Here is a 25,658-nt window from a genome sequence, read left to right as displayed (position 1 = left end):
AAAATACTTGTTTTTAAAAGTAAATTGCATTTTAAAATATAAATCCAAATTTTTATCTATAGGGTTTAAGTGTATGCCTGAATCTTTTGGATGGTTGGCATATGAATCGTAGAGTTGCACTGTGATTACAGTGTTATAAATTACTTTTTTTTCTAGTTAAGACCTCATTAAAAATCAGGTTTGGCTGGGCGCAGTGGCTCACGCCTGTAATCCCAGCACTTTGGGAGGTGAAGCCAGTGGATCATGAGGTCACGAGATCAAGATCAGCCTGGCCAAGATGGTGAAACTCTGTCTCTACTAAAAATACAAAAAATTAGCTGGGTGTGATGGTGGGCACCTGTAATCCCAGCTGCTCAGGAGGCTGAGGCAGAGAATTGCTTGAACTTGGGAGGCGGAGGCTGCAGTGAGCCAAGATCGCGCCACTGCACTCCACCCCTAGGCGACAGAGCGAAACTCTGTCTCAAAAAAAAAAAAAATCAGGCTTATAAAATTTTGGCTTATGTTGCTTTTAGGTACTGCTTCTGTCCTACATTACCCATTGTAGGTAATATTAATGAAACTGCATAATTTGATGAAGTACCATATTCTAGTTTATAGGTTAAAATGTAACATAAAATATTAGGATACTTTATAAGCTTTCTATGTTGATGAAAATTGGGAATAGAAGAAAGTTTGAGAGTCTTAATGTGAGTATATATATATATAGATGTGGAATTATAGACATAACTTTGTGTTTTAATTATGCTTCTAATTAAGGGAGGAGAAAGTTCTGAGAAGAAACTATTAACCTTTAAGAGATGAACTTTTTTCAGAGTATCATTGTGTAAATTAATTTTTTAAAAAAGTTTTTAATGATGCCCAGAAAGTTAATTCTCCATCAAAGGTGACAGTTTTAGATACCTTAGAAGTAAAATTATCTGCTTTTCCCTCTGTTCCAGTCTAATAGCATTTATTAATTAAGTAGCGTGGTGGGAAAAACTGGGTGATTGTTTGGATGCTTACAGCTATTTAATGTGGAAAAAAGAATGAGGACTGTTAAATGAGAAGCCAAACTCTTGCTTTGAAATAGCACTGGATAATTTCAAAGCTCTCAGGCTGATTCTCCAGCTACTTTGCTGAGGTCTAGCTTAGTGGAGAGTTTTGTGAAGTTATAAATATGAAATATTTATTTAATACAGACTTCCATTCTTATAAGCACAACTGAGGGTTTTTGTTTGTTTGATTTTTTTTTTTTTTAATTCAAAGGGAGAATGATGAGTCAGCGAAAGAAGAGAAATCTGACTTAAAGGAAAAATCTACAGGAAGTAAGAAGGCCAATAGATTTCATCCGTATTCAAAAGACAAGAATTCGAGCACTGGAGAAAAGAAGGGTCCAAATCGTAACAGAGTTTTCATTAGCAACATCCCATATGACATGAAATGGCAAGCTATTAAAGATCTAATGAGAGAGAAAGGTAACTATCTCTGAAATAACCCACTGTTGGATAATCTTCATATAGACAGGGGAGGGAACTACACATTTTTATTCCTCTGAGCCACGCAGACTCAAAAAATTGATTTTTATTTCTTGACATGTGAATTAATCTTTTCCTCTTCTTTCACTTGACACAATTTCATTACAAGGTAGTATGGATATTTTTCTTTATGCCATTTTAGTGGGATAGTAGCGAGCCAGCATATGCATGCCACCAAGAATTTTGTTAAAGTGATTGCTTTGTCTAGTTGAAGTTTTTATAGATTTTAAAAGGGCTATTGCATCAGTTAAGTAATACATTTAGCGTGTTAAAGAATGAATAATAAGGTCTGATTATTTATTTTTTTTTCCAAAAGCTGTTTTGTTATTATCTTGGTGGAGTCTGGAATCTGGCTGTGGAATTTATTTTGTTTGCATTGTCATGACTGCCATGATGCTGTCTTTGCAGTTCTAAATTAAAATTGCATTACTGCTGTTGCAGTTTTGTTTTCAGAATAATCTGAAAACCTTCATCTTATATACATGGTTGGTTTTGGGGAAAAATAATTTCAATACTTGATCTTGTAAAAGTTAGTTTTGTTATCTCTTGAAAAATTGAGTTTCAACAGTCCTGCAAACTATGTACTTGGCTTTGAGGCTGATCTCTTCTATTAAATTTTTTTTAAAAAATTGCATTGGTGTGTCTGTTGTAAGGTGACAACTATTTGATTGGTTTTATTCATTGACTTTATTTAGAAAGTGTGTGGCTTGCTGTGAAGCATGATTTGTAAATTTAGTTTACTGATGGCAAACATGATTGAAGACATTCAGGTAGAAAGTCACCTTAAAACAGCTGTTGTGTGTAGGCTGACCAAAGTTATTTGAAAAGTGCTAATGTTGATGTTTTTTAATATGATAGGTTAAGGGACCATTTGTATGTATATGTGCATTTGTTCACCAACTATATCATGCTGGCCAAAATATGATCTGTAGTATGAATTAGGTTAATATGGTTGTTAGCTTTTTTTTAGAGAATGTGGATGATGTACATTTCTGAAAATTAGTTAAATTTACATAGCCATTGATAGGAGGTATGTTGGTCTGGTTTTGATTGTTGGTGAATAATAGGTGCTTCTCTGTAGAGTTGTGCACAGGTGTGCAGTAAAGCAAGACACTGGTGTTTAAATGTATTGTTTCTTGGTATCTTCCTTTTGTATGTCTTATGTAGTTGGTGAGGTTACATACGTGGAGCTCTTTAAGGATGCGGAAGGAAAATCAAGGGTAAGTGCTGTGGGCAATAATCTGCTTGAGGTTTAAAAGTTCCTCAGCAGTTTACTTTTTGTATAATACTTGTACCAGTTTTTGGAAACTTAAGTTTCATTTTGTTTTACTTTATTATACAAGATTTGAGGCTCTATACCAGCAAGTCTGACACTTATACAAACCTCGCTGCCTGGAAGGGATGGGTTTTGTAAACACTCATAAAGGGCATTTCACTTTTCCAATGCTCTAAGGTAATACTTCTTCTTAGCCAATAAGATTTTAGCATAGGATTTTTTTGTTGTATTTTGATGTCTTCAAGGATACTTTAAAAGTCACTGAATTGATAATATTCCTGAGTTTTTTGAGGGGACTACAGCTTAAAGGTGTTAGTTCAGAATGTATTTTTGAAATTTTACTGAAAAGCTCAATTTGGTAGCCTGCAGGACTACATAAGAGGCAGTGCTCTGACCAATTGGTATGAATGACATTTACGATTACATTGACATAGAAGGAATTGGTTGATAGTATATTTTGATTTTTAGCAACAAGAATGCAATATACTGAAGAATACAATGAAAAACTCTTAGCAATGTTTAATTATGTTAGTAAAACCAGCTGGGTGCATGATGAATAAAAACTTTGTCATTACATTCAAATGGGACTTTGAATGGCAATCACAGGGAATTATTTTTTAAAATAACTCTCCAAATTAATGTATTACTAGTTTATAGGTGATTTTTACATACTTCCAACTGGGTGCTGTTAAATGTGCAGCCAGTTTTAATCTAATAGAGAACTTGTTAAAATAAAATTAATATTCACTATTTTGATTTTAATAGAATTGAAAAATATGTAGTAGATAATACATCTTTTGAAAATATTTGTAACTATAGAAGGATAGGTATATTGGAGCCTTTAGTTATTTCGTTGAATTACTGTTGATTTAATTTGTGTGTGACATTAGTTTTAACTTAATGAAAAGTCACCTAAAAGTAAAAACTGTGCTCCAAGCTTGTTACATATTAGATTCTACTATTTTTAATAGATATATTAAAAAACTTAGAGAAAATCTGTGGTCCCTCGCCTATTATGTTCTGGAGATATAAAAGGTGAAGTGATTCTACCATATTATTAATTGCCTTAATGATTGAAATGTTAGAACTGATTATTCATGTACTGATCTAAAACTTTTTTTCTTTTGCATATTTTGACAAATCTACCTGGATATAGGGTTGTGGGTAAGAAATTTTTTCTTCGAGTATCTTAAATTAAATTAAACTTTGGAAAAAAATTAGCACGTAAACATTTCCTATAAATTTTTTCCCTGTTAAGTGTGGTTGAATTCAAAGATGAAGAATTTGTAAAGAAAGCCCTAGAAACTATGAACAAATATGATCTTAGTGGAAGACCCCTAAATATTAAAGAGGTAAGATTTCTTATATTTAGAATTTAAACATTTGACTATAAAGACATGCTTTCCTTGGATTTTCATTTTGGTAATATATTTGCCTGACTACAACTTTTTTTTAAAGCATAGGTGTTTATTAAAGCGTTATATATTGATGATAGTTTTATTTGTACTTGATTTTATATTTGCTTTTAAGCAATTATCCTATATACTTGATTTGTTCCAAGTTGTTAAAAATAAAAGCACATAAATTTGAGGACCTAGAAATTCAAAGGGGATAAACTTTAGGTGCTGAGTTTATTTGGTACAGACATTTTCAATTTTTAGATTTTGTTATTTAATTTGAGAAATATAACATCCTTGTAATTGATAATTAAAGGTCACTTGATGCAAATATATTATGGATTTGAATAAAATTGATATTCACTTTTTATCAGAGTTACTTGGAAACTACTAGATTAAAATTTAAGAAAAAATTATAACTCTATTAGTGAAATTTATAACTAGAAGTTGGAATCCCCTAAAATGAGCATGTCTTCTTTGTACAAAATTGTAGCAGTGTAAATAGGTAGACAAAAAATGACTAGAAAATGCAAACAAAACATTTACAGTTTAACCTTGAGAATGATTGGCTTGAATATCCCTAATCTTCATGGGTTCCTTTATTTTGTATTGTTAATCTTAATAGTTTGATTACAGACCTGTTACATACGTATACTTGCTAAAATCTGTTAAAAGAGATAAATAGTGTAACTTTGGGACCCTGAAGATTTTGTACTAATACTGATGCTAATCATTGGTTGTAGAGCAGTACTGCCAACATTTAATTGTATAGTATTTAATTGTACAGTAATGATTTGATTCCTGGCTTTATCACTTTCTAGTGGGTGTCTGGACATGCTACTTAATTCTCTAAACTGAAGTGATTGTAGTAGTACTACTGATAATAGAGACATACCTTGGAGCTATTGCAGGTTTGGTTCCAGACTACTGCAGTAAAGCAAATAAAACAATAAAGTGTATCACATATATGTTTTGGTTTTGCAGTACCCATAAAAGTTACGTTTATACTATACTATATTCTATTTAAAGCAATAGCATTATGTCTAAAAGCACAATATACATGCCTTAATTAAAAAATGCTTTATTGCTGAAAATGCTAGTGATCATTTGAGCTTTCATTGTAATCTTTTTGCTGGTGGAGAGTCTTGCCTCAGTGCTGATGGCTGCTGACTGATCAGGGTGGTGGTTGCTAAAGTTTGGGGTGGCTGTCACAATTTCTTAAAATAAGAACAGTGAAGTTTGCTGTATCAATTGACTCTTCCTTTCATAAAAGATTTCTCTGAAGCATGTGATGCTGTTTGATAACATTTTACCTATGGTAGAACTTCCTTCAAAATTGAAGTCAATCTTCTCAAACCTGCTGCTGCTTTATCAACTAAATTTATGTAATATTCTAAATCCTTTGTTGCCATTTCAACAGTGTTCATAGTATATTCACCAGGTGTAGATTCCATTTCAAGAAATGACTTTCTTTGCCCATACGAGAAGCAACTCCTAATTTGTTTAGGTTTTATCATGAGGTTGCAGCAGTTTAGTCACATCTGCAGGATCCACTTCTAGTTCTAGTTTTCTTGCTCTTTCAGTTATGTTCACCATTTAAGTCTTGAAGCCCTAAAGTCATCCATTGGGATTAGAATCCATTTATTCCAAACTCCTGTTAGTATTGATATTTTGGCCTTATGAATCACAGATATTCTTAATAACATCTAGAATAGTGCATTCTTTTCAGAAAGTTTTTAGTTTACTTTGCCCAGATCTATCAGAGGAATCACTGTCTATGACAGCAATAGCCTTATGAATTATATTTCTTAAATAATGAGACTTGAAAGTTAAAATTATTTCTTGATTCATGGGTTACAGAATGGATATTGTGTTAATAGGCCTGCAAACAATGTTAGTCTTCTTGTATATCTTCTTTCGCACTCTTGGGTGACAAGTACATTGTCAATGGGCAGTAATATTTTGAAAGGATTTTTTTTTTTTTGAGCAAGAGGTCTCAACAGTGGGCTTAAAATATTCAGCCAACTATTCTATAAACAGATGTGCTGTCATCCAGGCTTTGTTATTTCATTTATAGAGCACAGACAGAGTAGATTTAGCCTAATTATTAAGGGCCCTAGGATTTTCAGAATGGTAAATGAGCATTGACTTCAAGTCAACTTAGGGTTACCAGTTGCGTTAGCCCCTAATAGAAGAGTCAGTGTGCCCTTTGAAGCTTTGAAGCCAAACACTGACTTCTCCCTTCTAACTCTGAAAGTCCTAGATGGCATCTTCTTTCTATAGAAGACTGTTTCATCTACACTGAAAATCTATTGTTTAATGTAGCCATCTCATCAATGATCTTAGCTAGGTCTTCTGGATAACTTGCTGCAGCTTCTACATCAACACTTGCTGCTTCACTTGTACTTTTATGTTATAGAGATGGCTTCTTTCCTTAAATCTCATGAACCAGCTTCAAACTTTTCTTCTGCAACTTTCTCACCTCTCTCAGCCTTCATAGAATTGAAGAGAGTTAAGGCCTTACTCTGGATTAGGCTTTGGCTTAAGGGAATGATAAGGCTGCTTTGATCTTCTGTTAAACCACTGAAACTTTCAGACCACTGAAATGTTTTAAGCACAAACAAGTGAAGTATCTTAATAGTTCAAGAAGCATCTTTTCTGTTGTGTTATCCTTCTTCCCCAAAAGTAACAAGTATCTTAAATTTTGTGTTTTTACCTGTTTTTGAAACAGCATTAAGGCTGTTTCACTTTCTCATCATTCATGTGTTCACTGGAGTAGCACTTTAAGTTTCCTTCAGGCCAGGCTTTTCACCCGTCTGAACTTTTGACATGCCTTCCTCACTAAGCTTAATCATGTCTAGCTTTTGATTTAAAGTGAGAGACTTGCAACTCTTTCTTTTACTTGAACACTTAGATGCCATTTTAGGATTATTAATTGACCTAATTTCAATATTATTGTGTCTCGGAATAGGGAGGCCTGAGGCGAAGGAGAGAGATGGGGAACGGCTGGTGGGTGGAGCAGTCAGAACATTTATTGATTAAGTTCTCTGTTTTATTTAGGCACAGTTGATGGTGCACCAAAACAATTAAAACATCAAAGATCACTAATCACAGATCACCATGACAGATAATAATGAAGAAGGTTGAGATATTGCATAAATTACCAAAATGTGATACAGACACACAAAGTGAGCACATGTTGGGGAAATGGTGCTGATAGGCTTGCTGGACACGGGGTTGTCACAGACCTTTAGTTTACAACAAGTGCAATATCTGCAAAGCGCAGTAAAGTGAAGCACAATAAAATGAAATGTGCTTTTATTTACCCAATAGGATTTTTTATGAGGATTAAATGAGATACATGGTAAAAAGCTCTGGCATCAGAGAACCTCTCTAACTCAGGGTAAATTACTTAAACTTTCTCCTTTGTTTTCGTGTTACTAAGATGGGAGTAATAATAGCACCTACCTTGTAGTGCTATCAGGACTCGAAGAGTTAATATATGTAAACCATTTAGTGTTGGCTATTTTTTATACTTGTGGTATTACCATTATACAAAGCACTAAGCACAGTGCTCAAAATATTTTAACTACATAATAAATGTTAGCTGTAGTAATAACGATTGTTATTCCTGTCCAAGAGTCTCTTGTTCCTGAGTGTGAGATAATAGCTTGAAATTAAAGGCCATGCTACCAACATATAACATGTATCCCAGATCCCTTTATTTGAGTTTGCTTCCAAATTATTCTAGTCCTGTTTATGTCTGGGGCTTTATTATTTAAAAAGTTATTAGCGGGAATGTATAGAAAAATTTTGACTGTTGTGATTTGTGTCAGCTTTTTTTTTTTTTTTAAAAAAAAGCTTTGAATTAAAATAATGGCAAAAACTGCATTTACTTTTGCACCGAGCTGACAATTTTCTGTTTTCTGTTTTCTATTTCTCTTCAAAGGACAAGTACTACAGATTCTTAGTGTCTTTTCTTTTATTGGAAAAAAACGTTTGTTGGATGCTAACTATCAAAGCCATGTTATTGTGTTCTTTTAAGTTTCAGCATACTGTAGATCCTCAGCAATATTTCAGAGACCCTGCAGTTATATAATCCAAGTTGAAAGAGGATGCCACCATTTTTAACTTTTTTTAAGAGAGAAAAAAAAAAAAGGCTAAATTTGGCCCAGCTAAATGATGAGGGATTTATTCAGTTGACTTTTTTGGATTAATGTCACTTTGGCAGTCCCTTTCCTGGGATATCTGATTTATAGAGGTGTGGGTGGAATGAATGCTTAGAACTGCTACTGAGGAAGTCAAAGGAAGGTGTATTTCCAATGTTCCTTAATAGACTTTAGAATTACATTTTTTGTTTCATTTAATTAAATGCAGAATAGTAGCGGTTATAAACTGCTACTGTAGGCCCTCCAAAAGCAATAGCAGTCAGTAACCAGCAGACTGACAGCAAGGGGAAAAGAAGAGTAGAAGTCGTGTTATATAGTAGGTGGTTTGTTTTATATATGTTTTATATATGCATGGATGTATTGTATGTGTGTATATTTCTGTCATATACATGTGTGTATAAAAGACAGATCAGCACAGCAATACATCTTGTTAATGTTACAAGCACAGACAACCGAAATAGCTTACTATACTAGTTCAGGAAACATCTTCTCTCTGAGTTATCTTTCTTCCCCATAGGTAGCCACTATCCTAAATTATGTATTTTTACCTCTTTTTGAATCCTCGGACCTAAAGAATTTATTATTTATTAACATGTTTTGAAGTATTGTTTGGTACATTTTTTTTCTTTTGTAATCTTTTTTATTCCTTTGTAGTGAAGAAGTATGTTGGAAGCCAGAATGGTTTTATTATTTCATCTACCTTTTCACCTTTTATTCTCCATCCATCCTAGAGAATTTATTAAAGTCACCCAACTTCCTTTTTATTAGTACTGTATTCCCAGACTGAGGTCAGCAAAGTAGATTTGGTGGTTGCCTTTACACTTCATCTTAGCCTAAAGATGGAGAAGTGATGATGATGATTGCCTTTAACATAATCATTTGGCATTGCAGATGATAGTCTATCGGTGTGTTTATGTGGTTTTTGTTTATTCATTTTAGTTTTTTAGTATTGCACCTACTGGGGTGAGTGAGAAGGACATTTATGTTTGTGTGAGTGCATGTGTGTGTGCGTGTTTGGTTTTGTTTAAAGGGTAGGGTGTTTCTCTTACAAAATTAATGAACCTAACAAAAAAACAATGTTTAATGTAATTTCTCACTTGGACATTTAGCCCTCCTTTATCTCTCCCCTCCTCCATCTCAGGTTATAATCATTGTTGAAGAAGGTAAGAGTTTAGAAGGTGGGGAATTGTATTTTGTTCAGGAATAAAATTTACAGATTACAATCGACCATCCTGTCCTCTACCCTAGTATTTGGGTTTTATAACAGTCTGTTCCACTATTGAAAAGCTTTGAATTAGTCTGAGTTTGGCATTCCATTGGGCATCCAGTAGTGAGAATTCACCATTCCTACATTTTGGAAAGAAAAATCACAGTGAGTACTTCACTCTTCTTTGAGTTAATTGTATGTGTACTTGTACCCTAGTGTGAGAGCAAAATTAAACTAATTTCAAGTTCTTAAGTGGCTTTAGTGATTGGAAAAAAATATTTAACTGACATCTCTAGAGGCTGAAATCTTTTGTCTATCCACAGGTTTTTATGGGACTCAATTCTCTGGATGAGAAAAAAAGCTCACTTTTCAAGAGGGTCAATAATTTGAGTCAGAAGGGTTAGCTACTGTAGAATTTAAGTTGTTATTTTAATTATATAGAACTGATGTATTTAGTGGAATTTAACATTCAATGTGTGTTACAGGATCCTGATGGAGAAAATGCTCGTAGGGCATTGCAGCGAACAGGAGGATCATTTCCAGGAGGACATGTCCCTGATATGGGATCAGGGTTGATGAATTTACCACCTTCCATTCTCAATAATCCAAACATTCCTCCTGAAGTCATCAGTAATTTGCAGGCTGGTAGACTTGGTTCCACAATTTTTGTTGCCAATGTAAGTTCAAGCTTTAGTCTAAAACTTGTCATTCAGATAGATAGATAATTTGATTAAATAAATGTGTTATAGGTTTATAAAACATTTTGCTTATTTTTATTTATTTTTAATTTTTAACTAAAGTAAGTGAAACAGTAATTATTGTAAACTCAAAATCAATTGACGTATATACATACGTATATATATACACACACACACACACAGACACACAAGGTTAGAGTTTAAATACAACTATTTGGATTTTTTAAACACAGAACTGTGCAATTTATACACGTTCAAGCAGTTCTTGAAATTATATGTGTTTTGGTTTATATTGGTAAATGGATTTCTTTTTTGTAGCCTTGATATTTGTAAATATACATGTCATAGTTGGTTTGTCATTTATTCTAAGCGTTTGAAAGTCAGTGAAAACAATACTTTTCAAAATCTGGATTTCTCTTGGTAAAAATAGATGTGCAAGTTTCAAATGTGAAAAACAGGTTTGAGCAGTTTGAGAGATGATTTTGGAAATTAAAAAAAGGATAAGGAACAATGTAGATGTAGCTTAAATGATTTTAAACAACTGAAGATGTTTTTAAATTTGAACATTATCGATATATTGTTGAACTGGAATTATAGTTCTTTATGGTTTTAAGAGTTTAGAAAAGATTCTTTTGTATTTGCAGATGGGGAGAGGGATTTATTAAGCATGTAACTATACAATTTTATGTTAAGCTTGACTTCAAAGTTGGTTGGAAGAAGCTAAAGGAAGTGTTCAGCATAGCTGGAACTGTGAAGCGGGCAGATATTAAAGAAGACAAAGATGGCAAGAGCAGAGGAATGGGCACTGTCACTTTTGAGCAAGCAATTGAAGCAGTTCAAGCAATTTGTATCCTGATTTACATTTCAGCATTGGTTATGAAGTTGAAGAAGCATAATACCACCTTTTTTTTTTTGGTAGGGGGTAATTGAATTTAAGGTTGCCTGGCTAAGAGATGTGTGTTAGACTTTAGTCTCCAGCAAATAAAACCCTTACTAGGTCTAAGTATTAAAGTCACTCTTAAAACTTGAATTGGCCATATTGTACAGGGCTGATAATGAAGTTTTTTCTTTTCTGTCTTCCTACTGCAATTAATTGTATACATACATTTAACAATTGTGTAATCCATTGTATATTAATGAATTTACTTTAAGCGAAGCCTTACAAGTTTACTTTTTTCAATGGTTGAGTTAAAAATACCTCTTATTGATGAAATAAAACCATAAAGCAAAGAATTGAATATTTTTTTGAGTAAAGTTTTTGAGTGGCTAATACCAATAAGTATTAAAGATGTTAATTAAAATATCAGAGATAGTTGGACTGTAAGATTATTAAAAATTAGTTTGTGTTCTGGTATAATTTTACAGTTATCTTAACTGGCTTTCCTTGACTGAACCAACAGCTATGTTCAATGGGCAGTTTTTATTTGATAGACCTATGCATGTGAAAATGGTGAGTTCCTGTATATCACTTCAACTTCCAACCTCTTCAAATCTTTTATTGGCTCTCTTCTACATTACAGTTCTTTATGGTAATATGTTAACCATATTATAAACTTTCTCACAATTAGGATGACAAGTCTGTTCCTCATGAAGAGTACCGTTCACATGATAGTAAAACACCACAATTACCACGTAAGTAAAAGCTATTATGAGAAACAACATAGGGTTTTTTGGGTTTGTTTTATTATGTGCTAAGCAAAACTTTGTTTTTGTGCCTACATCGTAGTTTCTCACAATTTGGGATTAGTTTGGAGTTATGAAGATAGTTTGGCGCTATTGATTAGGAAGACTGTTGTGTGCCATTTTTGTTTTCTTTTTGGTGACTTTTCCTGACTGATCAGCAATACATTCTAAAATGTTTGGTAAATGTATACACTTGAAGGAAAAAAAGTCCTCTCTAATTTCGCCTCTCTAATCTGTGGGTAACCTCGTTATAACATTTTTGTGTATTTTCTTCCAGCCTTCTATGTATATTTTTTACATAGTTGGGAACAAAAATAATTTTGAATTATTTTTTGTTTAACATTAGAGTACAAGCATTTTCTCATGTTGAAAATTATTTTCAAATATTTTTATTGGTAGTATAGTAGTCTAACATATAGATGTTCCATAACTATTTCGCTGTTCTGTATTTTAGGTGTTTTAACTTTTATTTCCTTTTGAGTAACCACAGAGTAACACATGTCTTTTTGTTCACAAATCTTTGTAATGTTTTTGGGTACTTCCTTCAAACAGATATTCTGAAGTAGATTTACAGTTCTCATGGGTTAGTATTATCAAATTGTTTTCCAAATGACTATAACAGTGTAATATACTTATTGTATTATGTGTCTCAGTGCCTCCTTTGAAAAGTGGGGATAATAATGGTGTCTACTTCATGGGGTTAACATGAGTATTACATGAATTAATATATGTAAAGCACTTAGAATTGTTTTGCATAAACACTCAGTAAATATTAGCTATTGTTTTTACTATTTCACTGCGTCTTCTCTGGTTTTTAAAGTATTCTTATAAGAAATCTTAAATATACAGACAAAAGTAAAATTACTCATATAGTTATCATATGCCATATTTGTTGCAGATTTTTTCCTTTAAAATAAATAAAATTTTACAGGTAAAATGGAGCTTCCCCATCTCCCTTGCCCATCTTTCAACTTATGCCTTACCTAGAGGAAACAACTTATGGATAGAGTATTTATCATTTAGGTTTTAATAATTTGACTGCACATTTGTACATCCATAAACATAGGGAATTGTTTTGTTGGATTTAAAATTTTGTTTGAGTGATATCATAATGTATTATGTAACTTGCTTTTTTTGTTTAAAATTGTTTTTGAGATTCATTTATGTTGATAGATGTAGCTCTAGTTTCTTCATTTTAACTGCTGATACCACATTTTGTACATTTTTCTCTTTTTTAGGTTATTTTAAATTTTAGTCATTGTGTGTTAAGTTGGAAAGTATTTGCTCTTTTTTATCAGAATTATATGTTCTCTTTATATTTGCTAGAAATTATGTGTAAAACTGGCTTTCATCTGTTGTTTCTGGGAAGTTTTTAACTACTGATGGCTTATATTTTCTATCGTTTTTTGAGTCAATTTTTGTAATTTCTATTTTTCTAAGGATTTTTTCTATTTTTGTTCATTTTCAAATATTTTGGCATAAAATTATCTCTTAAATTTTTGCTACATCTGTGGTTCTGTTTTAAAAATTCTGAATGTTTACAGTTTTTATTTTTTTCTTGGTTAATTTTGTTAGAAATTTGTCAGTTTTAATGGTGTATTCAAATAACTGAATTTGAATGTTTTGTATTTTTAATTTCTGCTCTTAGCCTTATTATTTTTTTCCTTCTCTTTATTGGGGTTTAGTTTGTTTTTGTTCTGACTCCTTAAGTTGAATGCTTACTTCAAATTGGTAGCTTTTCCTTTCTAATATAAGCAGTTATGACTATAAAGTTACTACATGGGTTTTGCTATGGAGCATTTTTATGATGGGTCAGTTTTTAGAGTATTTAAAAATTACCATTATGGGCTGGGCATGGTGGCTCACACCTGTAATCCCAGCACTTTGGGAGGCTGAGGCGGGTGGATCACTTGAGATAAGGAGTTTGAGATCAGCCTGGCCAACATGGCAAAACCCCGTCGCTACTAAAAATACAAAAAAAAGTAGCCAGGCACGGTGGCGCATGCCTATAGTCTCAGCTACTCAGGAGACTAAGGCAGGAGAATTGCTTGAACCTGGGAGGCAGAGGTTACAGTGAGCTGAGATTGTGCCACTGCACTCCAGCCTGGGTGACAGAGGGAGACTCTGTCTCCAAAAAAAAAAAAAAAAAAAATCACCATTATGATTTCTTATTGAGCCATGTATTATTTGAAAATAGAAGTTTTCAATTTCCAAATGTATGAGGTTTTTTTTTCTTTGTACTTTTTCATTTCAATGTAGTCAGAGAACATGGTTTATATGTGAGTGTGATTCTTGGGAATTAATTTGGACTTATGTATGGCCTACCCTATGGCACATTTTTCTTAGGATTCTGGGTATAGTTGGTGAGTACAGTGATCTGTATATGTTAATCAAATCAAGTTTGTTAATCATTTTAATTGTCTTAGATCCTTACTAATAATTTTTTCTGCTGTAACACTGTTTATTTTATTATCTTATGTGTCTAGTAAAATTGCCCAGTAGAATAGTGGATTTGTCTACTTTTTCTTGTTTTTACTTAAATATTTTTAAGCTAGCTTAGTAGGTACATCTAGATTAGAATTGATATATTTTCCTAGTGAATCAAAAATTTTATAGGGTGATTTTTTTCTCTAGTAATTACTTTGAGTCTTTGGTCTAATTTTAATGTAGGTATGGCAGCTTTATTTTGTTTTGTACTTGCCTGGCACATTTTTCCTATTTTTTTACTGTTTTAGGCACACCCCTTATGAATGGTGTTATTGCTGGGCTTAGATAGACTTTTTAAAAAACTCACTTCGATAGTTTTTTTGCCCATGAAATTGAAGAGTTCAGTTTCTTCACATGTATTGGTTCATTTGGATTAATTTCCATTATATTATTTTGTGTCCTATTTTTCTGTCTTACAAATACTTATTTTTCTCCTATCTTGGATTGTTCTGGGTATTTTAATATTTCTATGAAGCCTGAAGTTAATATAATTATTCTTTTATGTAATAGTAGACTGACCTTTCGATGCAGTCACTTTCCTACTGAATTATACTATCATTGCTCAGCGTTTTAGTTCTGTATTATTGGTTCTGTACTATTTTTTTTTCTGTCCTGCAAATTAGACAATGTTATTTCCCATTTTCTTGTGTCATCACTCCTCTGCTTTTATGGACTCTGGCACTGATTTTTTTCCTCTGAAGCATGAATGTTAGAAGCTCTTTTAAGTGAGGATCTTTTATTTGTAAATTCTCTCAATTTTGGTTTTTAAATGTCTTCAAAGATAGTTTAACTTGTATAGTTTAAGATTGATAATTATTTTCTCTAAGCACTTTGAAAGTATTCTACAGTCTTTATGTTTACACTGTTGCTATTAAAGTCAGCTATTTGTTGAATCGTCCTTTCTTTATAAGTAATCTGTCCTTGTAGCTGATTTTAAGGCTTTGGTCTTTGTTGTGCAGTTTGACAACAAAGACCCAAGTTTTAAAATCAGCTCCATGTCATTATGGAAGTAACCTAAGGTCTCAAAAATTTCCTCTTTTATGGATAATAGATGTGGAAACACTTAAGGTGCCATATAAATACAAATAAATATTTATATCAATGAGAAAACTAGGTAATGTAATATTTGCCTTATTCAGTGTTATACTTTCATGGTTATTGACTTTTTAGTTTGATTTGAGCCATTTAAAAAGTAATTATGAAATTTTAAGTGGGTCTACAAATTTGGACAAGATGCTCATTTTCAGATATATGTGCTGTATATAAGGTGATAAGATATTACTCAAAATCCTCTAGGTATTTTATTCTTCCTTTCAGTGCACCTTTAAGTGGGGTATAAGGTGTACTTTATAGTATATCATGTTTTATTTCATAAAACACTTCTCATTAATAAATGGTTTTATAGTCAGGCTTCAGTGTGCTACTTTCTAGATAAAAACAAGAACCAGTGCTCTTATTTGAAAATTTGCAGAAATTGTAGCGATACTACTACAGGTATATAGCTCTTTAAAAAAGTTTATTGCCACTTAGTTAATCATGTATGGATCTTGGTAATAATTGTTCTCATTTTTGTTTTAGGTGGTCTTGGAGGCATTGGGATGGGACTTGGTCCGGGTGGACAGCCTATTAGTGCCAGCCAGTTGAACATAGGTGGAGTAATGGGAAATTTAGGTCCAGGTGGTGAGTATTCTAGCTTTTTTTTTTTTTTTTTTTTAATGATACATATGCTAGCTAATAAAGCCTCCATTGATGTGGTCAGTAATAATGTTTAAAGGACTCTAATTAATAGTTAGATATTTATGATGTCACTTGATTCTGAAAAAGGGATGAAACCTTGAGCACAGCTGACATGAAAGAGATAGGCAGAAGTCGGGAGAGTTTCTTTGGGGCCAGCTGTGTTGTAGCTAGCCTTTTAGCACTTTGGATTTTGAAATGTCTTTAAGGCAGAAGGAGAATATATCATGTATGTACAGTATTTATGTAGTAGCTGAAATGCTACCATATCATAGGCAACTGAAATTTGTTTATCCAGTTGGGAAGGTAGCTTTTCAGTTAGTTATTTGGCTGCTTACCTGGAAGAACTCACAGTTCATTTTTAGAGATTGGTTTTTAAACTTTGATGTTAGGACCCTTTTATATCTTAAAATTTGTTGAGAACCCAAAAATGCTTTGTTTATTTAGTTATAATTACCAGTATTTACTGTATTATAAATGAAAAATTAGAAATTAAAAAAATTACATATTAAAAAATGATAAACTCATTACATGATAAACTCATACTTAAAAGCTTTAAGAAAATAAACTGTTTTTCAATGCAAAAAAGAAATTGGTGAGGAGAGTGGCATTGTTTTACCTTTCCACACATCTTTTTAATGTTTGACTTAATATTGCTGTTGTATCTGTTTCTGCATTTAGTTTTTTGTGATACTGTATATCATATAGTCTTTGGAAAATGATACCTTAAACTCAAGAAAGTGAGGGTAAAACGTCAAGTAATGTCTTAGTGGTGTTTGGTGACTTAAGTCGTTTTGACCTATTGAACCCTAAAGAGTCCCTGGACCATACTTCGTGAATTACTGGTTTAATTGATGGACTAATAAATGCTATCAGATTCCTATTTTTGTCGAGATGCTGTAGTCACACTTTAAATTATGAGGCTCATTATCATAATCATTCTGATCCAAACAAGTTTTCTCCCTTAGCCTTAGACTCTCACACCTCCCTACCCTCTCCTAAATCATACTATTTATATTTTTAAAATTTTTACTGCTCTTTTTAACTGCCATGTTTAGAGAGTCCTTACATTCTGGCTTGATCTCTAAATCTGCTGTAATGATATTTCTGTGTCTATGCTGGAAAAAAAATCATTGATAGTAATATTTCTGTGTTTATTATGGAAAAAAAGTGAATGATTACCTAGTTCTAGATATTCTCTAACTGGATGTTGTGGGGTTACTAGTGAATTTCGCTTTCTTGTCTAATAAATGTTCAAAGAAACCTTTTTGAAGACTCATGATTAGGCAGCTGCTGTGGCATAGCACTTTAAACCATGCCTCCTATACCTTATTGCTTCTCTAGTGTTTCATTGTGGTTATACCAGTGGTATCTATTTTGCTATAATGCATTATATCATCTTTTAGTCATAAAAGTAAAATATACTTAAAGTACATACTGTGTATTTTATTTGAGGTATGGGAATGGATGGTCCAGGTTTTGGAGGAATGAATAGAATTGGAGGAGGTATGTATAAAGATTTGTTTTTTTGTATGTACCCATCACCATTTTTAGTAAACTAGAAACTGTGTTGAGAATTCCATGAAAAAAAAAAGTCATGGTTTATTGTTGGCTCATGTTCTAAAGGCTGCTAGCAGAAATTGAGCCTGGTACATACTTAAAGGAAGGTGATGTGTTAAGAAGTAGCTGCACAAGGTAGGGTGGATGTAGAGCTTACTGGTGAGACTTAACATTTACAAAATGTACCTTTCAGCTACATCACTGACAGTCGGATCTCAAAATTAATCTTTATTCCATAGGAATAGGGTTTGGTGGTCTGGAAGCAATGAATAGCATGGGAGGATTTGGAGGAGTTGGCCGAATGGGAGGTAGGTAAATGTATGCAGTGGGAAGTGTGGGCATATTTAGTTTTCCCTATTATTAAAGTTTCCCCCCTATAACTTAGGAATGGGTGCTAAAAATGTCTTCAGAAGGCACGTAGGCACTAGGAGATAAGGACAGGCCTGGTGGGAATGGGGATGATATGTGTGGCATGTGAGGTAAATTGGGTAAATGACAGTCTGTTTTGTTTTTGTGACTTATGCTGTCTTTTTATAATTTAGATACATTCCTGAATATTTTCGTCCTGCATTGATATATTTGAAAAAGGTTAATTTGTTGCACAATTTTTTCAGAGTTGTACCGTGGTGCGATGACTAGTAGCATGGAGCGAGATTTTGGACGTGGTGATATTGGAATAAATCGAGGCTTTGGAGATTCCTTTGGTAGACTTGGTAGGGTTGGCTGCATACTTCTTTTCTTTTTGTAGGCTATAATTTTTGAAATTTGGTTTCTCTTTTTTTGTGAAAAATCAGAAAATCATAATGTTTTATACAACTTACTACCTGAAGAAAACACTTTAAAGATTTTAATATGCTAGCTCTCTTTTTCAACATCTTACATATTTGAACTCTATTTTCAGAAGACTTTATGCTTTTCAATTATTGTAAATCAGAGCACATAGTACCTTGGGAATTTTAAAGTATGATTATTTAAATTAATTAGTATATTATCTTTCCATCCTTGTTTAGGCAGTGCAATGATTGGAGGGTTTGCAGGAAGAATAGGAGCTTCTAACATGGGTCCAGTAGGATCTGGAATAAGTAGGTTTAAATTTTACTAGAATTTATTCAGTAATATTTGAGTGCTTGCAAAGACTTTGCAAGAGTAGTTATTGTAGTATAGTAATACTTTGTTCTTATATGTTAATGTATCTTGCTATAATTTGAGAAATCTTGATAATTGAGTGAAGCCTTTCTGTTTGGTTATTGTTTGAAATTTCTAAATTAACTGTTTGAATTTTACTTCTTTGATATTTCTAAACTGTGTGTTAACGGCCAATCTAAGAACCTTCTTTCCAACTAGGGAATCTGGGGATTTCTCTGATCATGTGTCAGGAACAAGTTTTGCTTCAGCACCAACTTTGTTTCCTTTCTTATTTTCTATAATAGCTATTAGTGACTAGCTTATTTTGTGTGTAAACATCTATGTCTTTTGGTAAATGCAGATATAACACTCTTAGGCATCTCCTGAGCTTGAGTCAGGCTAAGGTTGAAAGAGGTACTTATTTCTTTTCCTCTTGAACCTTTCCCGTAATAGCATCAAGAGTAGTTGCAACACTGGGGAATGCCGAATCTCCCATCCGTCCATTTCCACTACTACCTTTTAGGCCTTACATTAAGCCTGAATACATGGATTATTTATTATTATTTTGTTAACCTCTTTTGCTTACTGGGACATGTCTCTGAGCTCTCCATACTTTATTGACTCCCTTTAATTAATGAAATTTCACAAACAAAATACAACCTATTTAAACTATTCTAAGAGTAAAAATTCTAAAATCCTGTCAGCTGAAGACATCTACTTCCATTGTATCTTGCTCCTCATTTTATTCTTCCTTCCATCATCTTTTAGCCTCAGCCATTTCCTGTTAGTCCTAACTTCCGTACCTTCCTCTTTTATCTCAGTGTCTGTACTTTTGTTTCCCTGATTTTATATTGGTTATTCACAAAAAGCCAATTTGAGGGTGATGTTGATTTTTAGAATTTCCATGTTTGGGGATATTACGTACAAGACAAAAGGTTTGATAATGAGTAAGATGGGAGTAAGTGAAAAGGACAGGAAATCGAGTCAGTGCATAAGAATGACGTAGGTATGAGTTCGGAGCTAAATTCTTAAGCTCTGGCTAACGGGGAGTGATAGCATTTTTTGTTCCCTTGACAAGTTCTGTATAATATTGAGATTAAAAGTTATGTTTTGCTATGATTATTGAATTACCATGAGAATAAAAACTGGGAAACAGAGGTGAAGATGCTGAGGTGAAAGATAAGGTAGGAAAGGAATATTTGTAGGAGAGTACCGTGAGAGCGGCTTGAGTGCTAGAGTTGTAATAATTTGAATTTATCTCTGTGTATCTTTACTCTAGCAATTATTATGCTTGATATTGGAAAATAAAAATAAGGATAAGAACAACTGTCATGTTATTGGAAGCAGTGATTGGTAGAGGATTTATATATTTATATATTTAATGATCAGAATATAATTTTATACAGTTATATATGTATAATGTATTTATACAGTGGCTAGAATTTCTCAGCTAACTAAATATATACTGAAGCAAATTCTGTTCTTTGGAAAGTTGTTATGTTATCTGTATGAAAATAATTTTATGTTTGTATATTATTTAATTATATAAACAAATGAATTTTCCCCCTTCTTTCTCAAAAATGATTATCTCCTCTTCTTTTCCTCCTTTCTCCTCTTCTCCTTTTCCTTATGTTTTTGAAACAAAAACACAAAATTCCCATATCCCCCCATCCTTTCTTGAAAATCCAGGTGGTGGAATGGGTGGCATGAACAGTGTGACTGGAGGAATGGGGATGGGACTGGACCGGATGAGTTCCAGCTTTGATAGAATGGGACCAGGTATAGGAGCTATACTGGAGAGGAGCATCGATATGGATCGAGGATTTTTATCGGGTCCAATGGGAAGCGGAATGAGAGAGAGAATAGGCTCCAAAGGCAACCAGATATTTGTCAGAAATGTAAGCAAATAAATATTAAGGATAATTGAAATTCTTTTTTTTCTTGTATATGTGTTACTAATACCTCTTTTCATTCTAGCTACCTTTTGACTTGACTTGGCAGAAACTAAAAGAGAAATTCAGTCAGTGTGGTAAGTATGCAAATGACTGCAGATATGTTGATATTGATTATGGAGGAAAATTGGTTTTAAACTTTTATACGCTGTGTTTAGACCTTTGCCTGTCCAGATGCCTATTCCTGGATAGTCTTGATAGTGGGCCAGGTCTAATTCCACTTCAAATAAATGAATTATTTCACTATCTTTTGACTTAGAACAGTGCTATTACTACTAGGTAATACCAAGGTTTAGGTAACAAGGTTTAGGATATATCCTATTATTGTTTTTCTGTTAATAAAGATAGGACTTGTTTTATTACCTCATTTTAAAAAGATAAATATAATTGTTTGCATTAAAATTTTTTTCTCGTGAGAAACATTAATAAGTGGTATGTTTATTTCCTTGTTTATAGTATAGTGCCACTGCACTATATATAGTGCTTTATCAGCATAACCAACTGAGATGCTGATGTCCAATGGATAAGGGCGTTAATAGGTGAGACCCATTCTACATACACTGTATTCCTTCCCAACACAGGAAACCTAGGTGGTAGCATACAACCCACTGCCAGGAATGCCTCGGACATGGGTACATTTTGGTTGCCCTTCTTATTCTTTTATAAACTGTTCTTAACCATAATGATACTACTTATACAACCTTAATGTGTTCCATAGGTCTGTGGAAGATTAGGTGGTTTATTACTTTTAAAAAAGAACTTTTTATATACCATACTTTTGTTACAAAATATCTTAATTGACTAAATTCTCACTTTTTGTGTCTTTTGCAATAATGGGAGAATTCATGCGAGTGTTACAAAGTAAAACATTTTTTGCTAGTATTAATATTTTTCTGCTATTGCATGGAATCTCAGAGACTGTAGCCACAATAGGAAGTTACATAAGGTAACATATATATAATTTCTGAGGTCAGGTAGCATATAGATAATTTGTGAGGTCTTGAAGGAATAGGTTTAGTGTTCTGTCACAAAATAACCTTTGTGGCCGCTACAGAGATAATATTATCTCATATTTCTTTATGTCTACTCCTTTGTAGCTTTTATTTATATTAATAGTTATTTGTTCAAGTTTTCTTCCATCCTACGTGGAAACTCTTGAAGGCAAGAACTGTCTTTTTATCTTAGCTCCTTTTGTTCCCTCTGTACATATAGTAAGAGTTTATGAAAAGTTTATAAGTTAAGCATTCTGGGTAGATGTTCATTTATTCAGTAATTTATTCATTAAATCCACAAACATATTATTGGCAGTCTGCTAGGCACTAGAATTTTGAAGGTGAAAAAAGTCAGATGCCCTCAAAGAACATACAACATGAATTTGTCTAGGATATTCTGTTGACTCTCTTTCTTGATCATCCTTTTATTTTGCACTAATCAAAAATTCAAGAAAAAGTTGTTGAAAACAAGTTAACTGGTTAATAGTCACCATTAAGAGAAAGCAAAATAGTAAAGTGGCATTGAGGTATTGGTCTTTGCAGGAGTGAGAAGATCTACCAGAATGAGTAAGCAGTGTCTGGCAGCAGTGTCTGGCCATGAATCCTGTAGACTACAGAGGAAAGAATGTATATAGGGTCTTAGCGAAATACATCAAATGACAAGCAGTGGCAGCAAGTATAATCTCTGTTGATGTTGTTTCAGTGAAAAAAAATCTCCAAATGAGATATGACATTATGTTAAAAGTAGAAATGAAACTTAGCAAGATAAAGAGCAAAGCAGGGCACAGAAATGACAATGAAAAGGTGACCAATGTTGAATTGACTGTTCTTTATTCTTTGTAGTCTGCTTTCCTTTCGAGGTTAGATATGAGCAAGGCTTGCAGCAAACTTCAAGTCTTTGGTGGGCTTCTGGTTGGAGTGGCCTGATGACCTGAGGGACATCAGCAATTGCAAGACATTTTTTGAATGGAAAAAGCATTCTAATCTACATGGAAAATTTTTACAGTATTTTAGCCATATAAAATAATGGTTAAATTATTATTCTTTGCTTTGCTATTTTAGCTCTATCCTTATAATCCTTTTTTGATTATAATTATATTTTAAGATTAATGATTTTTGTTTTATCAATTCTTTTGTAAAAGTCTCTGACTCTTAGATTTTATATTAAGATAATACCATATTTACACAATTCCCATATCTCCCTTATTTTTAACCTTGAACTACATTGATGGGGAAGAAAGTTATAATAATACAGAATTAAGTGTCCAGCTATTGACAACTATACAAATTAGCTAGCTAGTATGAACTGAACCATCCATTTTTCTGCCATGTCACTTATTTATAAATCTTTTTCTTAGTATGAGACATTTCTTCTTAACATGCTGCAAGCCAGTAATGGCCTCTTGGGCAGTAAAAGGCAGTCTTCTGTTGTTATTCTTCTTCTTGTAAGCCCAAAGAGAGTAAGTATATTCTCTTGCTTGCTTCTTAGTAAAAATCTAGTAGTACTCCATGCATCACCCATAAACAATGTCTGTCAGTAAAGGGTACCACTGGCAACCCCTCTGCTTGTAAATTACCTCTAGTGATTAACTGTTTTTGATGGAGTAATTACAAAGGCTGAGTAAATGTTATTTTATGGGTTATATTACCCTCAATAGAACATTTTCTCAACCTTTGTAATTCAGAAAAGATTACTTTCATATCTTTCCAAATATAACAAGATGAGAATTAAGTGAATGTAACTGCTATTTTCTAATTCCATCAAGCCCCTGAAGGTAATGTTTTTGACCTAGCTGGTAAGATACACGTCTTTTCTGTAGCAAAAGAGATCTTTCTTTTTATCTTGCCTTGTATAATTCCTCAGAGAGATGCATTTTCAAAAAGGCTGAGTATAAATAAATTAACCTATTTAGTATTGGACCCCACATCATTTCAGTTGGTACTAATGGGGTCAAATGGGCATAGTCTTTTCAATGTGCTCCCATGTCATCTGTATACTTCAGCTGCGTTCTGGCCTTCTGGCTCAGTATGATGCAAGACTGTAACATGTTAGAACTTCAGCACAAGGAAACCCCATTTTCAGTTATTCTTGCTATAAACCATATAAACAGATATAAATTTGTTCCACAGATTTCCATTATGTAGTATTTCTACATCAGTATGCTTGTTAACTGCATGGAAAATGAATGCTTATGGTAGATTTTATTGATTAAAGTACTTGCTGCTTCAAGCATTTTGAGTGGACTTTAGAATAACTTAAGAGTAAAAATGCAGTAATAGTACAAATGATATATGATGAGCATTCATTGATAGGCACTGTCTTTCGTTTGTAAAGAAACAACAGAAAACTTTGCTTTTCTATTCCTTATATCCTTATTATATTTTCTTATGGTGGAATGTCTGATTTTCCTTTTTTCATCCATGGTTGTGTTAACAGCTTCATGTAGGCAGTAGATTTTATTGAACATTCTTTAATTTGGTCTATTTTTACATGTGTTTTTTTACCAGCATATCCCAAAATATACCCCACAAGATGTCAATAGGCTGGGTTAAATAAAACAGAAAGGTTTCTTTTACTGTGGGACGAATCTTTTTATTACTAGTATATGTAACAGCAATATGTTTGATTATTCTGTGATATTGATTTCTCGTGGCACACTATTTTGTCCTGTGCTGTTGCCAAAATAGCAGTCCTGTTTTTGTTTTCTTGGAATCGCACAAGATTATTAGATATTTAACTTAGTTGAGGAAGTTCTCAGAGCATATAAAAAGTCAGGCAGGTCTGATTTTAATCAGCTATTTGAAACTAATTTTTTTTCTCCTGAATTATTTATCTTTAGAAAAGAAAATATTTTAGTTGCTGTTTTTATAGGGTCAGGAAGAAACTTAGAAAATTTATAACTGTTTTTGGTTCTGTCCTGCTGGGATTCTTTTTGGGGGAGCAGTCTAACCATGAAACAAATATTTATGGGCTACTGTCCATATAGCTTGAACATCAGAACTGTAAGAAAGTTCAAGTATCTTAGCTGAGGGATCTTGTCAACTAGAAAATTTTTTAGGTCATTGCGAGGTCAGGAATTTGGAGGTCTGAGTGCTGATTTCTAAACTGAAAGATACAATTTAAGAGAAACACAAAGAAGAGAAACTGTCCCGAAAGATTGAGAGACAGATTATGCAAGAAATAGTGACATATTTTCCATTGAGGTTTTGAAGAAGATTTCTTGCTTAGGTGAACTTTACTATTGCTAATAAACCTATGATGGGATACTTAAGAAAAACTACGTTTTTAGGTAAAATTAGGGTAAGGAAGAACCTTTAACCTTAAAAGTCCTTGAAAATCCTCCACAGTTCTTTTCAAAATAACTGTAAGGTGCTGTCCTTTACTAAGAACTTCTTTAATTAAACTTGCTTTTTTTCAGGTACCAGCATTCAAGATATTAAGAGGACTCTGGAAATTGTGCTGCATTTATCTTTAAATTGTTTTAAAATGTGTTTTCCAGTTTCATTTTATGATGTTTATTAGAAAGTGTGATTGCTGTGTTTTTGCTTTTTTTCCCCATTTTGTTCCAGTTGTGGGCTGAATATTATTTGGATCTACTTTAACCATTATCATGTAATTTCTCTGGAGATTAGCCTATTTTATAACTTTTCAGAACACATTTAAAGACTATCTGGCATGTGTAACAAGATGCTGGTTTTGTCTCAGTATGACATGTATTATCTTAGACCATTTAATTAGTGTTTAGTAGGTGAGCAGTTGACTACCAGTTGGTTTTCAAAAAGAAATGCAGTAATAGGGAGTGGATGAAAAAGTGAAAGTATAAAGTAATCCATCATGTTATAGGTAAGAGATCAAGATTTCCA

The 25,658-nt window shown here is 33.0% G+C and overlaps 1 protein-coding gene across 2 annotated transcripts in view; it reads left to right on the top strand.

Moving 5' to 3' along the window:
- The window catches only part of MYEF2 (myelin expression factor 2), a 43,491-nt gene that overhangs the window by 8,265 nt on the left and 9,568 nt on the right, over positions 1-25,658 (top strand). The window contains exons 2-16 of one of the 2 annotated variants that reach the window (XM_008016694.3): positions 1,246-1,454; positions 2,682-2,734; positions 3,947-3,954; positions 4,049-4,142; positions 10,049-10,240; positions 10,955-11,108; positions 11,662-11,711; positions 11,830-11,893; positions 16,010-16,111; positions 17,621-17,671; positions 17,965-18,033; positions 18,340-18,438; positions 18,736-18,807; positions 20,540-20,748; positions 20,828-20,879. In XM_008016694.3, the coding sequence (XP_008014885.1) occupies positions 1,246-1,454; positions 2,682-2,734; positions 3,947-3,954; positions 4,049-4,142; positions 10,049-10,240; positions 10,955-11,108; positions 11,662-11,711; positions 11,830-11,893; positions 16,010-16,111; positions 17,621-17,671; positions 17,965-18,033; positions 18,340-18,438; positions 18,736-18,807; positions 20,540-20,748; positions 20,828-20,879 (1,478 nt within the window). The remainder of the gene's footprint in view (positions 1-1,245; positions 1,455-2,681; positions 2,735-3,946; positions 3,955-4,048; positions 4,143-10,048; positions 10,241-10,954; positions 11,109-11,661; positions 11,712-11,829; positions 11,894-16,009; positions 16,112-17,620; positions 17,672-17,964; positions 18,034-18,339; positions 18,439-18,735; positions 18,808-20,539; positions 20,749-20,827; positions 20,880-25,658) is intronic. The other variant, XM_008016697.3, reaches the window with a different exon arrangement.

Source organism: Chlorocebus sabaeus, chromosome 26 (genome assembly GCF_047675955.1).
Source record: "Chlorocebus sabaeus isolate Y175 chromosome 26, mChlSab1.0.hap1, whole genome shotgun sequence".
NCBI classification, from domain to species: domain Eukaryota; kingdom Metazoa; phylum Chordata; class Mammalia; order Primates; family Cercopithecidae; genus Chlorocebus; species Chlorocebus sabaeus.
Note: the sequence above shows the minus strand (reverse complement) of the source record. Positions and strands in the feature narration are given on the sequence as shown.